At 43.2% G+C, this 14841-nt stretch overlaps 1 protein-coding gene across 1 annotated transcript in view; it reads left to right on the top strand.

The window, feature by feature from the left end:
- LOC112069201 (neuroligin-3-like) overlaps positions 1-14841 on the top strand; it is a gene marked incomplete at its 3' end in the record, with an annotated part of 166256 nt that overhangs the window by 114191 nt on the left and 37224 nt on the right. The window contains exon 2 of the mRNA XM_024136492.1: positions 2648-3543. Coding sequence (XP_023992260.1) covers positions 3039-3543 — 505 coding nt within the window. The remainder of the gene's footprint in view (positions 1-2647; positions 3544-14841) is intronic.

The raw sequence follows: 14841 nt of genomic DNA, 5'->3' as shown, positions 1-14841 counted from the left end.
TCCTTCAACCCCCTCCTACCCCTCAACCCCCTCCTCACTCCCCCTCCTCAAAACCCCCCTCTTTCAACTTACCCCTCCTCCTATCCCCCCTCTCAACACCTCCTACCCCCTTCCTACTCAACCCCACCTCAACCCCCTTCCTCTCAACCCCTCCTCCTCAACCCCCACCTCAACCCCCCTTCTCCTCAACCCCACCTCAACCCCCTCCTCCTAGCCCCCCCTGGCCCAGCTCAGCCTCAGTGGCTAGCAGCTAGCTACATAGGCAGGCAGAGAGCACTGTCCAATAACAGTAGAGAGAGAAGTAAATCCAGGAGTTTAGAGATATTGCATTCCAAACATGACTGTAAATGATTTATAATGTACCAGCAGGCGTCAGGCCCACGTAACCACTCAGGGAAAAGCAATCAGGACATTCCCTTAAGGTGCTGTTATCACTCTGAAGACCCATACACACAGGCATGATTCACACACACACACACACACACACACACACACACACACACACCAACACACACACACACACACACACACACACACACACACAACACACACACACACACACACACACACACCACCAACACACACTCAACACTCACACTCACAACACACTCACACACACGACCACAGGATCAGTGAAAAACCAATGGAAAGGTATATTTCTCCCCTCCTCACTCTGTTGAACACACCCTACCCTCTCTCCTTTCTCCATCCTCCCCCCTCCTCACTCTGTTGAACACCCTACTTTCTCCTCCCCCTCTCACTTGTGAACACCCTACCTCTCTTCCCCCCTCCCTCATCTGTTGAACACCCTACCTTTCTCCTCCCCTCTCCTCACTCTGTTGAACACCTACCTATCTCCGTTCTCCATCCTCCCCCTGCTCACTCTGTTGAACACCCTACTTCTGCCTCCCCCCTCCTCACTCTGCTTTGAACACCCTACCCCTCCTTTCTCATCTCCCCCCTCCTCACTCTGTTGAACACCCTCACCTCTCTCCTTTCCATCCCCCCTCCTCCTCTCTGTTGAAAACACCCTACTCTCTCTTTCTCCATCCCCCCTCCTCACTCTGTGGAACACCCTACCTCTCCTTCTCCATCCCCCCCTCGCTCACTCTGTTGAACACCCTACCTTTCTCCTCCCCCTCCTCACTCGGTTGAACACCCTACCTCTCTCCTTTCTCCATATCCTCCCCCAACTCACTCTGTTGAACCCCTACTCTTCTCTCCTCCCCCTTCCTTCCTCTCCCTGTTGAACACCCATAACCTCTCTCCTCCCTCCCTCACTCAGTTGAACACCCTACCTTTATCCTCCCCCCTCCTCTCCCTGTTGAACACCGCTACCTCTCTCCTCCCCCTCCTCTCCCTGTTGAAACACCCTACCTCTCTTCCCCCTCCTCACTCTGTTGCACACCCTACCATCTCTTCTCCCCCATCCTCTCTCTGTTAGACACCCTACCTCTTCTCCTCATTTAACATACATTGTTACATTTAGTCATTTAGCAGACGTCGCTCTTATCTAGAGCGACTTACAGTAGAAGTGCATACATTTATTCCTTTTTTTTTTTATTTATTTTTTATAATTATTTTTTTTTACATACGTGAGACAAGAGATATCCTACCGGCCGAAACACCAACGCTCCTACCCGGCCAACCCCTCCCCGGACGAGCGCTATGCCAATTGTGCGCGCCCCTACGGATTCCGCCGGTTGCGGCCGGCTGGACGAGCCTGGGCCGCCAGAACCCAGCCCAGCCTGGCTGCGAACTCCGTGAGAGACTCGTGTGGCGCGCTGCACTGCGCATGCAGTGCCTAGACCACTGCGCGCCTACCTTCATCTCCTCCCCTCCTCACTGTGTTGAACACTCTCTCCTCTCTCGCTCCCCCTCCTCTCCCTGTTAAACAGACCCTACCTATCTCTCCTCCCCCTCCTCTCCCTGTTGAACCACCCTACCTCTCTTCTCCCCTCCTCACTCGGTTGAATACCCCTAGAGGAAGAGGGTTTAAGGAGGAGGTTGAGGAGGTAGAGGGGGTCGAGGAGCGGGGGTTGAGGGGGGTTTTGCTCCCTTTCTCTCTCTCTCTCTCTCGCTTTCTCTCTTATCTTCGACTAAGGACAGGGGAGGTGTAACTGAGCAAGCATTTTATCAGGTCTTTATCTATAGCAAAGGGGAGGTAGAAAAACTCCACCCAATGGGAAACATGACATTTTGATGTTTTTAATGTTATTGGAAGTCATTAAAAACTGTTGATCGTGTAGGTTTGTAGTGATTTATCTTTTTTCTAAACAGTTATATAATGTTCCTTTGGTATGTATGTTGTGTGTTATGTGAGATGGGGACATGTTAGGGACATAGGCCTTTTTTTGTAGTTCATTGCCATGTTAATCTTTCAATAGCTAGGCTTTATATCAGTAAACTGTCTGTGACTAAGTTGTGCAACACTTTAGCGACTCGGCGAGCCCTTGATTGTGTAGATTGATAGCAGGGTAAGTGCACTGTCATGTTTATGTGTTCTGGTTTATATCAGGACAGAAAAGACCCTCTCTACCAGTCAATAAAACATCAGTGAATAAAATAAATGAAAGCAAACTGTTTGTCTGTCTCTCTGGAGATTGTCATAMATTTTCCTATCTTCTTTTTTCTTCCCTCTCTTCAGCAGGTATGGGATGGAAGATCTGACGAGAGGAGGAGAGGACAGTGAATGAAGACCGTAAAGAAAGGAAATAACGCAACTTTTTATTTTGTACTTTTGTGTTTTATCTGCTCAGCTCCTTTATCCAGACTGATAAGTAGATCTATGGCTGCTGGACTGTTGGGCTGAGAGACGGGATTACAGGGCGAAGGGAAGACGGGAAGACGGGAAGACTGGGGAAGACAGGGGAGAAAGGGGAGTACAGGGGAAGACTGGGGAAGACAGGGGAAAACAGGGAAGACAGGGGAAAACGGGAAGACAGGGAGAGGAAAAGAAAGGCTGTGTGAGCCGGGTAGGAGACCCRACGTGTATGTTGGTGACTTGCAGTCGTTGCTGAGACTCACTCAGACGGACCATGTGGTTTTTGCCAAGGAGAAACCGTATCCTCTCCTCTCAGCATCAGGACCATGGAGACTGGCATGGTGCCCACATACCCAGCTCCATCTCCAGCCTCAGCATCACYGCGTCCTTCTGGATCTTAACTTTTTCCTGGTGCTTGGTGGCCGTCCGAGGCCAGGCCTACCACCCCACTGTGAACACGCAGTATGGGAAACTCCGGGGGGTGAGAGTGCCCCTACCCAGTGAGATACTGGGACCAGTGGACCAGTATTTGGGGGTCCCGTATGCAGCCTCCCCAGTGGGGGAGAAACGCTTCCTGCCCCCCGAGCCGCCCTCCTCCTGGTCGGGGATAAAGAACGCCACCCACTTTGCCCCCGTTTGCCCCCAGAATATTCACAACGCCGTGCCAGAGATTATGATGCCCATATGGTTCTCCTTCAGCCTGGACATAGTGGCGTCTTACATACAGGATCAAAACGAGGACTGTTTGTATCTAAACATCTACGTTCCAACGGAGGATGGTGAGTGGGTCGGGTATACGAGAACAAAACCACACTCTTTTATCTCTTATTCTATCTCTTATTCTCTCTCTCTCTGAGACTGTGTGTCGCTACTGTAGTGTGTGTGGTGCACGCCGTGTTGTCCTCCCTGTGCATGCTGTGTCTGTGTCCTCCAACACCACCATCTCCAGCATCCTCATTCTGACTTGATCTTCCATGGCAGACATCTATGTTCATCAACTCTCCCTTTCCATAACACCGTTTGAGGTTCCTCTTTGTGTTGATAAAAAAATAACACCCCAAAAAGACAAAATATTACATAAAATGCCTGAAAAAACAATCAGATGTTGAAACAGATTGGGCCTAGTACTGTACCTTGGTGCACTCCCTTCCCTTACTGTCATGAGTGTTCTGGGGATAATATGATTAGCTATGAGCTATTAGACAATGATCTTCTGTAGGGTTGGTTGGTGAAATATTCTGGTACACTCGAGGCCTGTGGCATCAGACTAGACCATGTAAGACCCCTTACTTTCCTATTCTTATCTAGCATTTGTCTTTGCAATCTTTGCAAACTATAGTTTACAGGTGCAACAGACAAAATAATACAATATTTTTGACTGAAGACCTACATTTCAATCCATTAAGATCCACACAGCAAAGCTTGAAATTGTAAATGGTCCCAGTATCATAATGATACAAAATATTGCATACAATTTCATCTTAATACGAACGGCAAATACTGTTGTCAATATGCTGGACCAGGCATTGCATTGAGGAAACTACTGTGTGGTGGTAAGGGGTCTTATATAGAAGTGCATGTGAATATGGGCTTCTTGTGTTCCGACGTGCAGCAAATTCATTCCACCATTTTGGAATATTTCTGCAGAAACACCCCCAGTTACTCTCTGGACAGACCCTCTGTCGTTGTTGTTGATTGAGGGAGGGAGGGGGGGGGGGGGGGGTTGGCTAAATCTGAAGTTGTTGCATGTCACCTTCCAGGTCTTTTCCAGAGCTTTCTGTTATTTGTAGTTTTTTTTATTTATTTTACAGTCAAAAGAATATCCAAGGAATGTGCCAGGAACCCAACAAGAAATGTGTAGAAAAGGAGGTATGTAAGACAGACAACACGGTGGGAGTGAAAGAGAACGAGAAAGGAGAGAAAAATGCCTCCTCTCTAATTCCAGCGAGATATCAGCACCTATCAACCCTCAATCAAACTGTTGACTGGGAGGAGCAGGAAACCTACACTTCTCATTAACCTGAACGTGTGTGTGTGTGTGTGTGTGTGTGTGTGTGTGTGTGTGTGTGTGTGTGTGTGTGTGTGTGTGTGTGTGTGGTGTGTGTGTGTGTGTGTGTGTGTGTGTGGGTGTGTGTGTGGTGTGTGTGTGTGTGGTGTGTGTGTGTGTGTGTGTGTGTGTGTTAAAGAGATAAATGGAGAGTAAAATGAAGTCCATGAAGATTGAATGCTTTTGTCTTATTCTTCATCAGTAATGTTGCTTTTTATATGAATCACTGTATTTTATTTGACACACAGCTTAACACCATAATTGATCATCAAAACCAATTCAAAACATGACAATGTGGATAACGTAGGGCCGTCCATTAGTAATTGCAGCTTCCCAGGCAAACAGATCAATTCTTCTGAATGGAAAGGCTGATTCAATCAGAATCAGAATGGCCAATTTAAAGTCATGTTACACAAATCAGAGTTAAGGGGAAATCCGGAATTGGTGCATCCCTTTTTTTTCTCCAACTTAAAACAAATATATTGTTGTTTTTCAATCCTGATTGCCCCTTTTTAAAGTTATGTAAAACTAAATCAGGTTGGAATGAAGAGGAACTTCAGGAGTTTAAATACTTTGGCTTATTGGAAGAATTTGTCAAAGGACAAAGAAGAGAAAGCATTTGAGGCCCAGGCTGTTGATTACATTCTCACATAAACAGTCGAGGTATCCGTTCCAAATGGCACCCTGTTCCTTTGTAGTGCACTACTGTTGACCAGGGCTCATAGGGTAGTGCACTACATTAACCCAGGGCTATAGGGTAGTGCACTACGTTTAACCCAGGGCCTATAGGGTAGTGCACTACGTTTAACCAGGGCCTATAGGTAGTGCACTACGTTTAACCAGGGCCTAGGGTAGTGCACTACGTTTAACCAGGGCCTATGGGTGCCATTTGGAGATGAGGACAAGTTCTGTCTGCAAGTCATAACTCACAACAAGCAAATATTCTCTCTGCAGAGAGAAAGATGCATCATGGAGATACATTAGAGTCATGACACCTCGTGGAATTCATACAAACGTATTACACGTGTTGATGTTACTTTCATTACAGAAAATGGATGCAAATCATGGTCAATACAGCTACTCTTTGCTTTGGTTTTCTGTAAATTCAGTAAATACTGTACTGGTCATTTCCAAGAGCAACAGTTAAAGTTCATACTTGCCAAAAAGCCAGTTAATTTCACACTACAAACATTGTAATTATCAGAAGCCTTAATATTAAAGCTGATATTAAATTAACGTTCTGTTAGTTTAAGCAGTTGGAAATCCTCGGAAACATTACATTTGAGAGGCAGTAAGCTCAGCCATTAGCCTCACCTAGTGATCTTGCAGACACACACACACACCACACACACACACACACACACACACACACACACACACAACACACACACACACACACACACACACACACACACACACACACACACACCACACACACACACACACACACACACACACCCCCGCTCACTTTAGTAAACCAATTTAGTTTGAGACAGACGGAGTCCCAACAGGCGTTTCCTGAATTAGTCCGTAGTAGAATACACTTAGAAATATTACTTTAATATTCAAACTCCACTTGGAAACATTTTCAATTAACTTCCTCATGTTTTGTAATGAGGAAATAGTTTATCATATGTTTAATATGTTGATTTTTGTGACATATGATTGTGCTGAAGGGGTGACTGTGGATGCTTCTTAAATGGCAACCTATTCCCTATATAGTGCACTACTTTTTCCAGGGTCCATAGGGCTCTATTTAGGGAATAGGGTTCGATTTGGGATGTGCTTGGTATATTGCATAGCGTCTCAGCATCCTCTTAAACACTAGAGCTGTACTCTTCTAGCTCATTGAAATGGAAAAGGTTGCTATGACAGTTTAAATTGTACTACTTCAACATGTTTGTTAAGTTTTTTAATCTAATGCATGGATATACAGCATGTATTATATTTTGTGCTAATATATGTTGAAAGCTTCTCAAGATGCAAACTTTGTTAAACTTAAGCAAATATGTTGATTAAATAATTTGCTTTAGTCATGATTCTGCTCTAGAGAGTGAGTAGAATGACATGATAGTCCATACAGTGCATTCTAGAATGACATGATAGTCCACACAGTACATTCTAGAACGACATGATAGTCCATGCAGTACATTTTAGAACAACATGATAGTCCATGCAGTACATTCTAGAATGACATGATAGTCCACGCAGTACATTCTAGAATGACATATAGTCCACATCAGTACATTCTTAGAATGACATGATAGCCACGCAGTACATTCTAGAAGACATGATAGTGCCACACAGTACATTCTAGAATGACATGATAGTCCATGCAGTACATTTTAGAATGACAATGATAGTCCATGCAGTACATTCTAGAACGACAATGATAGTCCAACAGTACATTCTAGCAATGACATGATAGTCCATGCGTACATTTTAGAATGTAATGATAGTTACCATGCAGTAACATTCTAGAATGAAATGATAGCCACGCAGTACATTCTAGATATGACATGATAGTCCATGCAGTACATTCTAGAATGACATGATAGTCCATGCAGTACATTCTAGAATGACATGATAGTTCATGCAGTACATTTTAGAAGCAACATGATAGTCCACGTGCAGTACATTTCTAGAATGACATGATAGTCTATGCAGTACATTCTAGAATGAAAATGATGGCCACGCAGTACATTTCTAGAATGACATGATAGTCCATGCAGTACGTTCTAGAATGGCATGATAGCCCACGCAGTACATTCTAGAATGACAATTGATGGTACATGCAGTACATTCAAAATGACATGATAGTCCACACAGTATATTTAAGAATGACATGATAGTCCATGCAGTACATTCTAGAATGACATGATTAGTCCATGCAGTACATTCTAGAATGACATGATAGTCCACACAGTACATTCTATAATGACATGATAGTCCATGCATACATTCTAGAATGACATGATAGTCCATGCAATACATTCTAGAATGACATGATAGTCCATGCAGTACATTCTAGAATGAATGATAGTCCATGAGTAAATTCTTGAATGACATGATAGTCCATGCACGTACATTCTAGAATGACATGATAGTCCATGCAGTACATTTCTAGAACACATGATAGTCCATGCAGTACATTCTAGAATGACATGATAGTCCACGAAGTAAACATTCTAGAATGACATGATAGTCCACACAGTACATTCTAGAATGACATGATAGTCCACGCAGTACATTCTAGAACGACATGATAGTCCACACAGTACATTCTAATGACATGATAGTCCATGCAGTACATTTTAGAATGAATGATAGCCATGCATACATTCTAGAATGAAATGATAGCCAGCAGTACATTCTAGAATGACATGATAGTCCATGCAGTAACATTTTAGAACGACATGATAGTCCATGCAGTACATCTAGAAGACATGATAGTCCACACAGTACATTCTAGAATGACATGATAGTCCATGCAGTACATTCTAGAATGAATGATAGTCCATGCAGTACATTCTAGAATGAACATGATAGGCCAGCAGTACATTCTAAAGACATGATAGTCCCATGCAGTATACATTCTAGAATGACATGATAGTCCTGCAGTACATTCTAGAATGACATGATAGTCAATGCAGTACATTTAGAAACAACATGATAGTCCATGCAGTACATTCTAGAATGACATGATAGTCATGCAGTACATTCTAGAATGAAATGATAGCCGACAGCCAGTACATTCTAGAAATGACATGATAGTCCATGCAGTACGTTCTAGAATGGCATGATAGCCACGCAGTACATTCTAGAATGACAATGATGGTACACTGCAGTACATCTAAAATGACATGATAGTCCACACAGTATATTTTAGAAATGACATGATAGTCCATGCAGTACATTCTAGAATGACATGATGTCCATGCAGTACATTCTAGAATGACATGATAGTCCACACAGTACATTCTATAGATGACATGATAGTCCATGCAATACATTCTAGAATGACATGATAGTCCATGCAATACATTCTAGAATGACATGATAGTCCATGCAGTACATTCTAGAATGACATGAAGTCCATGCAGTAAATTCTTGAATGACATGATAGTCATGCAGTACATTCTAGAATGACATGATAGTCCATGCAGTACATTCTAGAATGACAATGATAAGTCCACACAGTACATTCTATAATGACAGATAGTCCATGCAATACATTCTAGAATGACATGATAGTCCATGCAATACATTCTAGAATGACATGATAGTCCATGCAGTACATTCTAGAATGACATGATAGTCCATGCAGTAAATTATTTGAATGACATGATAGTCCATGCAGTACATTCTTAGAATGACATGATAGTCCATGCAGTACATTCTAGAACGACATGATAGTCCATGCAGTACATTCTAGAATGACATGATAGTCCACACAGTAACGTTTCTAGAATGACATGATAGTCCATGCAGTACATTCTAGAATGACATGATAGTCCATGCAGTACATTCTAGAATGACATGATAGTCCATGCAGTACATTCTAGAATGAAATGATAGTCTATGCAGTACATTCTAGAAGAAATGATAGTCCATGCAGTACGTTCTAGAATGGCATGATAGCCCAGCAGTACATTCTAGAATGAAATGATGGTACATGCAGTAATTTTAAAATGACATGATAGTCCACACAGTAATTTTTAATGACATGATAGTCCATTGCAATACATTCTAGAATGACATGATAGTCCATGCAATACATTCTAGAATGCATGATAGTCCATGCAGTACATTCTAGAATGACATGATAGTCCATGCAGTAAATTCTTGAATGACATGATAGTCCATGCAGTACATTCTAGAATGACTGATAGTCCATGCAGTACATTCTAGAACGACATGATAGTCCACACAGTACATTCTAAATGACATGATAGTCCATGCAATACATTCTAGAATGACATGATAGTCCATGCATACCTAGATGCATGATAGTCCATGCAGTACATTCTAGAATGACATGATAGTCCATGCAGTAAATTCTTGAATGACATGATAGTCCATGCAGTACATTCTAGAATGACATGATAGTCCATGCAGTACATTCTAGAACGACATGATAGTCCATGCAGTACATTCTAGAATGACATGATAGTCCACACAGTACGTTCTAGAATGGCATGATAGTCCATGCAGTACATTCTAGAATGACATGATAGTCCATGCAGTACATTCTAGAATGACACAAGAGTCCACACAGTACGTTCTAGAACGGCATGATAGTCACACAGTACATTCTAGAATGACGTGATAGTACATGCAATACATTCTAGAATGACATGATAGTCCAATGCAATACAATTCTAGAATGACATGATAGTCCATGCAGTACATTCTAGAACGACATATGATAGTCCACACAGTACATTCTCATGAATGACATGATAGTCCATGCAATACATTCTAGAATGACATGATAGTCCATGCATACATTCTAGACATGACATGATAGTCCATGCAGTACATTCTAGAATGACATGATAGTCCATGAGTAATTCTGAATGACATGAATAGTCCATGCAGTACATTCTAGAATGACATGATAGTCCATGCAGTCATTCTAGAACGAACAATGATAGTCCATGCAGTCCATTCTAGAATGACATGATAGTCCACACAGTACGTTCTCTATGAATGGCATGATAGTCCATGCAAACATTCTAGAATGACATGATAGTCCATGCAGTACATTCTAGACGACACAGAGTCACACAGTACGTTCTAGAACGGCATGATAGTCCACACAAGTACATTCTAGAATGAACAGTGATAGTACATATGCAGTACATTCTTGAGACAGTATAGTACATGCAGTACATCTAGAAATGCATGATATCCAATGCAGTACATTCTAGAATGACATGATAGTCCAATGCAGTACATTCTAGAATGACACGAGAGTCCACACAGTACGTTCTAAGAACGGCATGATAGTCCACACAGGACATTCTAGAATGACAAGATAGTCCAGCAGTACATTCTAGAATGACGTGATAGTACATGCAGTACATCTAAATGACATGATAGTACATGCCAGTACATTCTTAAATGACATGATAGTACAATGCAGTACATTCTAGAATGACATGAATAGTCCAAGCAGTACATTCTAGAATGTCCATGATAAGTCCACTGCAGTACATTCTAGAATGACACGAAGTCCACGACAGTACTTCAAGAAGCGAATGATAGTCCGCCACAGGACATTCTCTAGAATGACATGATAGTCCCCATGCAGTACATTCTAGAATGACATGATAGTCCAGCAGTACATTCTAGAATGACATGATAGTCCAGGCAGTAACATTCTAGAATGACATGATAGTCCAAGCGTACATTCTAAGACTGACATGAATAGTCACGCAGTCCATTCTAGAATGACATGATAGTCCATGCAGTACATTCTAGAATGACATGATAGTCCATGCATTACATTTATACAATAGGACAGAACATGTTGATTGTGTTTCAGTTTCTGTCACTCCTGTTACTGTCTTAGTAATTGTACAATAACCAGTATTATATGTGTCAGTTGTGTATGAAGTTATGAACATTGAAATGCTTTTCTAACAGTAGGACCTTTATAGTGGAACAGAGTCATACACCCACCAGGGATCTGTTGGTATCTACAAACCCTTTCATTATCACAGCTATATTGTGAAGCTTCAATCTCTTTATGAACATGTATCCTCAAGAGGTACACTATGATTCATTCTGAGGAAGAAGCGTGGCATTAGGCTCCCGATACAATGGTTGTATGATCGTTGCCAAGCAACAATAAGCAGTCGTGATTGGAGCGCGTCACGAAGCACCTTTGTCTTATTTTTCAGCGCTCAATTGAATGAGTTCAGGACCAGTTCAGCATCCCTGGACAATATATAAAAGAAAATGATGTATGGAGAAAAGCACATGTATGATTACATTGGAAATACTACTTAATATATATGAGCCAAACTATACCAACATGAAACCACATCAACACTGGCATAAACTTTCCATCACTGCACACAAAACATGATATAGTTTTATTCTTGTGCAGAATCTTCAAGCACCATTGGAGCTGTTTTAAGAATAGCTGCTAAAAGTCCTGCCTACACACTTGTATTATTCAGAGTAGTGCACCTGCCTATTATAGACAGAGAAACCTCACCACCCACTGTGAAGAAAGGCCAGGTCTGTCTGTGTCTTAACCAATAATACGGAGAAGGAGAGAGAGAGAGATGGGGAGGGAGAAGGCTTCAGACAGAGAGAGAGAGAGACAGACAGAGTGAAAGAGAGAGAGAGAGAGAAAGGCCTCAGGAAGTGGATAACCGTACAATAACCTGTCCTAAGATCAACGTTTCTCTAGTGTCTGAAAAGAAAAATGTTTGTCATGTTTCAGTATAGAAGTCTGTTGTGACTCTCGCAGTGACCAGGGCGTCATCGAGTGTTGATACATACAACACATGACCTTCCTTAGTTATTCCACCGCTGGCTGGTGCACTGTAATGTCCAGGCCAGGCAGGTATGGGCAAAGGTCATGTGGAGGAGACTGAACATGCAACATCAGATTTGGGCTAACAGAGTGTGTGTGTGTGTGTGTGTGTGTGTGTGTGTGGTGTGTGTGTGTGTGTGTGTGTGTGTGTGTGTGTGTGTGTGTGTGTGTGTGTGTGTGTGTGTGTGTGTGTGTGTGTGTGTGTGTGTGTGTGTGCATTAGTATTTTTCAAATTATTAATTACATATAGCCTTACAGAGAGAGAGAGAGACCACCAAGATCTCCACTTACGTATAGCCCGCTCATTTCTCTCTCTCTGTCAGAGTAACTGAACTGAGGTTTAATGAGGGGCAAAGACATCGATCCATAGCGTCAAATATCCCTTCGATTCCCTGCTAGATTGGCTATAGACAGACAGAATGACAGACAGAACAGACAGACAGACAGACAGACAGACAGACAGACAGACAGACAGACAGACAGACAGACAAGACAGACAGACAGACAGACAGACAGACAGACAGACAGACAGACAGACAGACAGACAGACAGACCGACCGACCGACCGACCGACCGACCGACCGACGACAGACAGGTTGACGTTGCTTTATGAGTTCAGACAGACCCTGATGAGGGTTAATGTGTGAAAGACTTCCTCTTATACTGGTAGCTCATTTCAGTAATTACTGGACTTTAACAGAGACCTATTAAAACCCAGGGCGCTCCTTCATGAAGCATCACTGTGTGAGTTTAATGGTATAATGAAGAAGTATAAAACTTGTTTGTTTTTTACATCCTCTGGTGCTGTGTTCATTATGTGTCTCCAATGACACCCGTGCCCTTATGTGGTGCATTACTATGGCACTAGCTGTTTATGCCTTTATTTATAAACGTGCAGTTCAATGTGGGTGGGCAGCGCAGGTGAGCTTTTAAATAGATCTGCCATGGAGTTCACAGATGGTGTCAGAGATTTCTGAGAGCATACAGGAACACATAACCTCTCTGTCCTAGTTTAACCTCTTTCATCAGACAGGTTGAGAGAAGTGGAAAGAAAAAGCATTTTCAAGTCCTGTCCTTGATTTTTTCGGTACACTCACATGCAGGTCTGAAACCTGTCACAGATTATACCAGCTGCAGGGAGGGAGAAATAGAGAGATATAGAGATAGGGAGTATGGGTGATAGAGAGAGGAGAGGTAGAGAGAGCTAGAGAGAGGGAGTGAGGGAGAAAGAGATAGAGAGAGAGGTAGAGAGAGATAGAGAGAAGAAAAAGAGAGGGAGAGAGAGGGGAAAAGAGAGAGAGGTAGAGAGAGCAGAGAGAGGAGTGAGGAGAAGAGATAGAAGAGAGGTAGAGAGAGAGAGAGAGAGAGAGAGAGAGAGGTAGAGAGAGAGAGAGAGAGAGGTAGAGAGAGAGAGAGAGAGAAATAATCATGTGCGCTACCTAAACTCACCAACAAAAAAATGGTCCCTTTTTCAGGAACCTGTCTTTCAAAGATAATTTGTAAAAATCGAAACAACTTCACAGATCTTCATTGTAAAGGGTTTAAACATTGTTTCCCATTCAATGAACCATAAACAATTTATGAACATGCACCTGTGGAACGGTCGTTAAGACACTAACAGCTTCCAGACGGTAGGCAATTAAGGTGACAGTTATGATAACTTAGAACACTAAAGAGGCCTTTCTACTTGACTCTGAAAAACACCAAAAGAAAGATGCCCAGGGTCCCTGCTCATCTGCGTGAACGTGCCTTTGGCATGCTGCAAGGAGGCATGAGAACTGCAGATGTGGCAAGGGCAATAAATTGCGATGTCCGTACTGTGAGACGCCTAAGACAGCGCTACTGGGAGACAGGACGGACAGCTGATCGTCCTCGCAGTGGCAGACCGCGTGTAACAACACCTGCACAGGATCGGTACATCCGAACATCACACCTGCAGGACAGGTACAGGATGGCAACAACAACTGCCTAAGTTATACCAGGAGCGCAAAATCCCTCCATCAGTGCTCAGACTGTCCGCAATAGGCTGAGAGGCTGGAATGAGGGCTTGCAAGCCTGTTGTAAGGCAGGTCCTCACCAGACATCACCGGAAACAACGTCGCCTATGGGCACAAACCCACCGTCGCTGGACCAGACAGGACTGGCAAAAAGTGCTCTTCACTGATGAATCGCAGTTTTGTCTCACCAGGTGTGATGATCGGATTCGCAATTATTGTCAAAGGAATGAGCGTTACACCGAGGCCTGTACTCTGGAGCAGGATCGATTAGGAGGTGGAGGGTCTGGGGCGGTGTGTCACAGCATCATCGGACTGAGCTCGTTGTCATTGCAGGCAATCTCAACGCTGTGCGTAACAGGGAAGACATCCTCCTCCCTCATGTGGTACCCTTCCTGCAGACTCATCCTGACATGACCCTCCAGCATGACAATGCCACCAGCCATACTGCTCGTTCTGTGCGTGATTTCCTTCAAGACAGGAA

This window comes from Salvelinus sp. IW2-2015, unplaced genomic scaffold, assembly GCF_002910315.2.
Source record: "Salvelinus sp. IW2-2015 unplaced genomic scaffold, ASM291031v2 Un_scaffold930, whole genome shotgun sequence".
NCBI lineage: Eukaryota > Metazoa > Chordata > Actinopteri > Salmoniformes > Salmonidae > Salvelinus > Salvelinus sp. IW2-2015.
The sequence above is the reverse complement of the archived record's forward strand: the minus strand, read 5'-3'. Positions and strand labels throughout refer to the sequence as shown.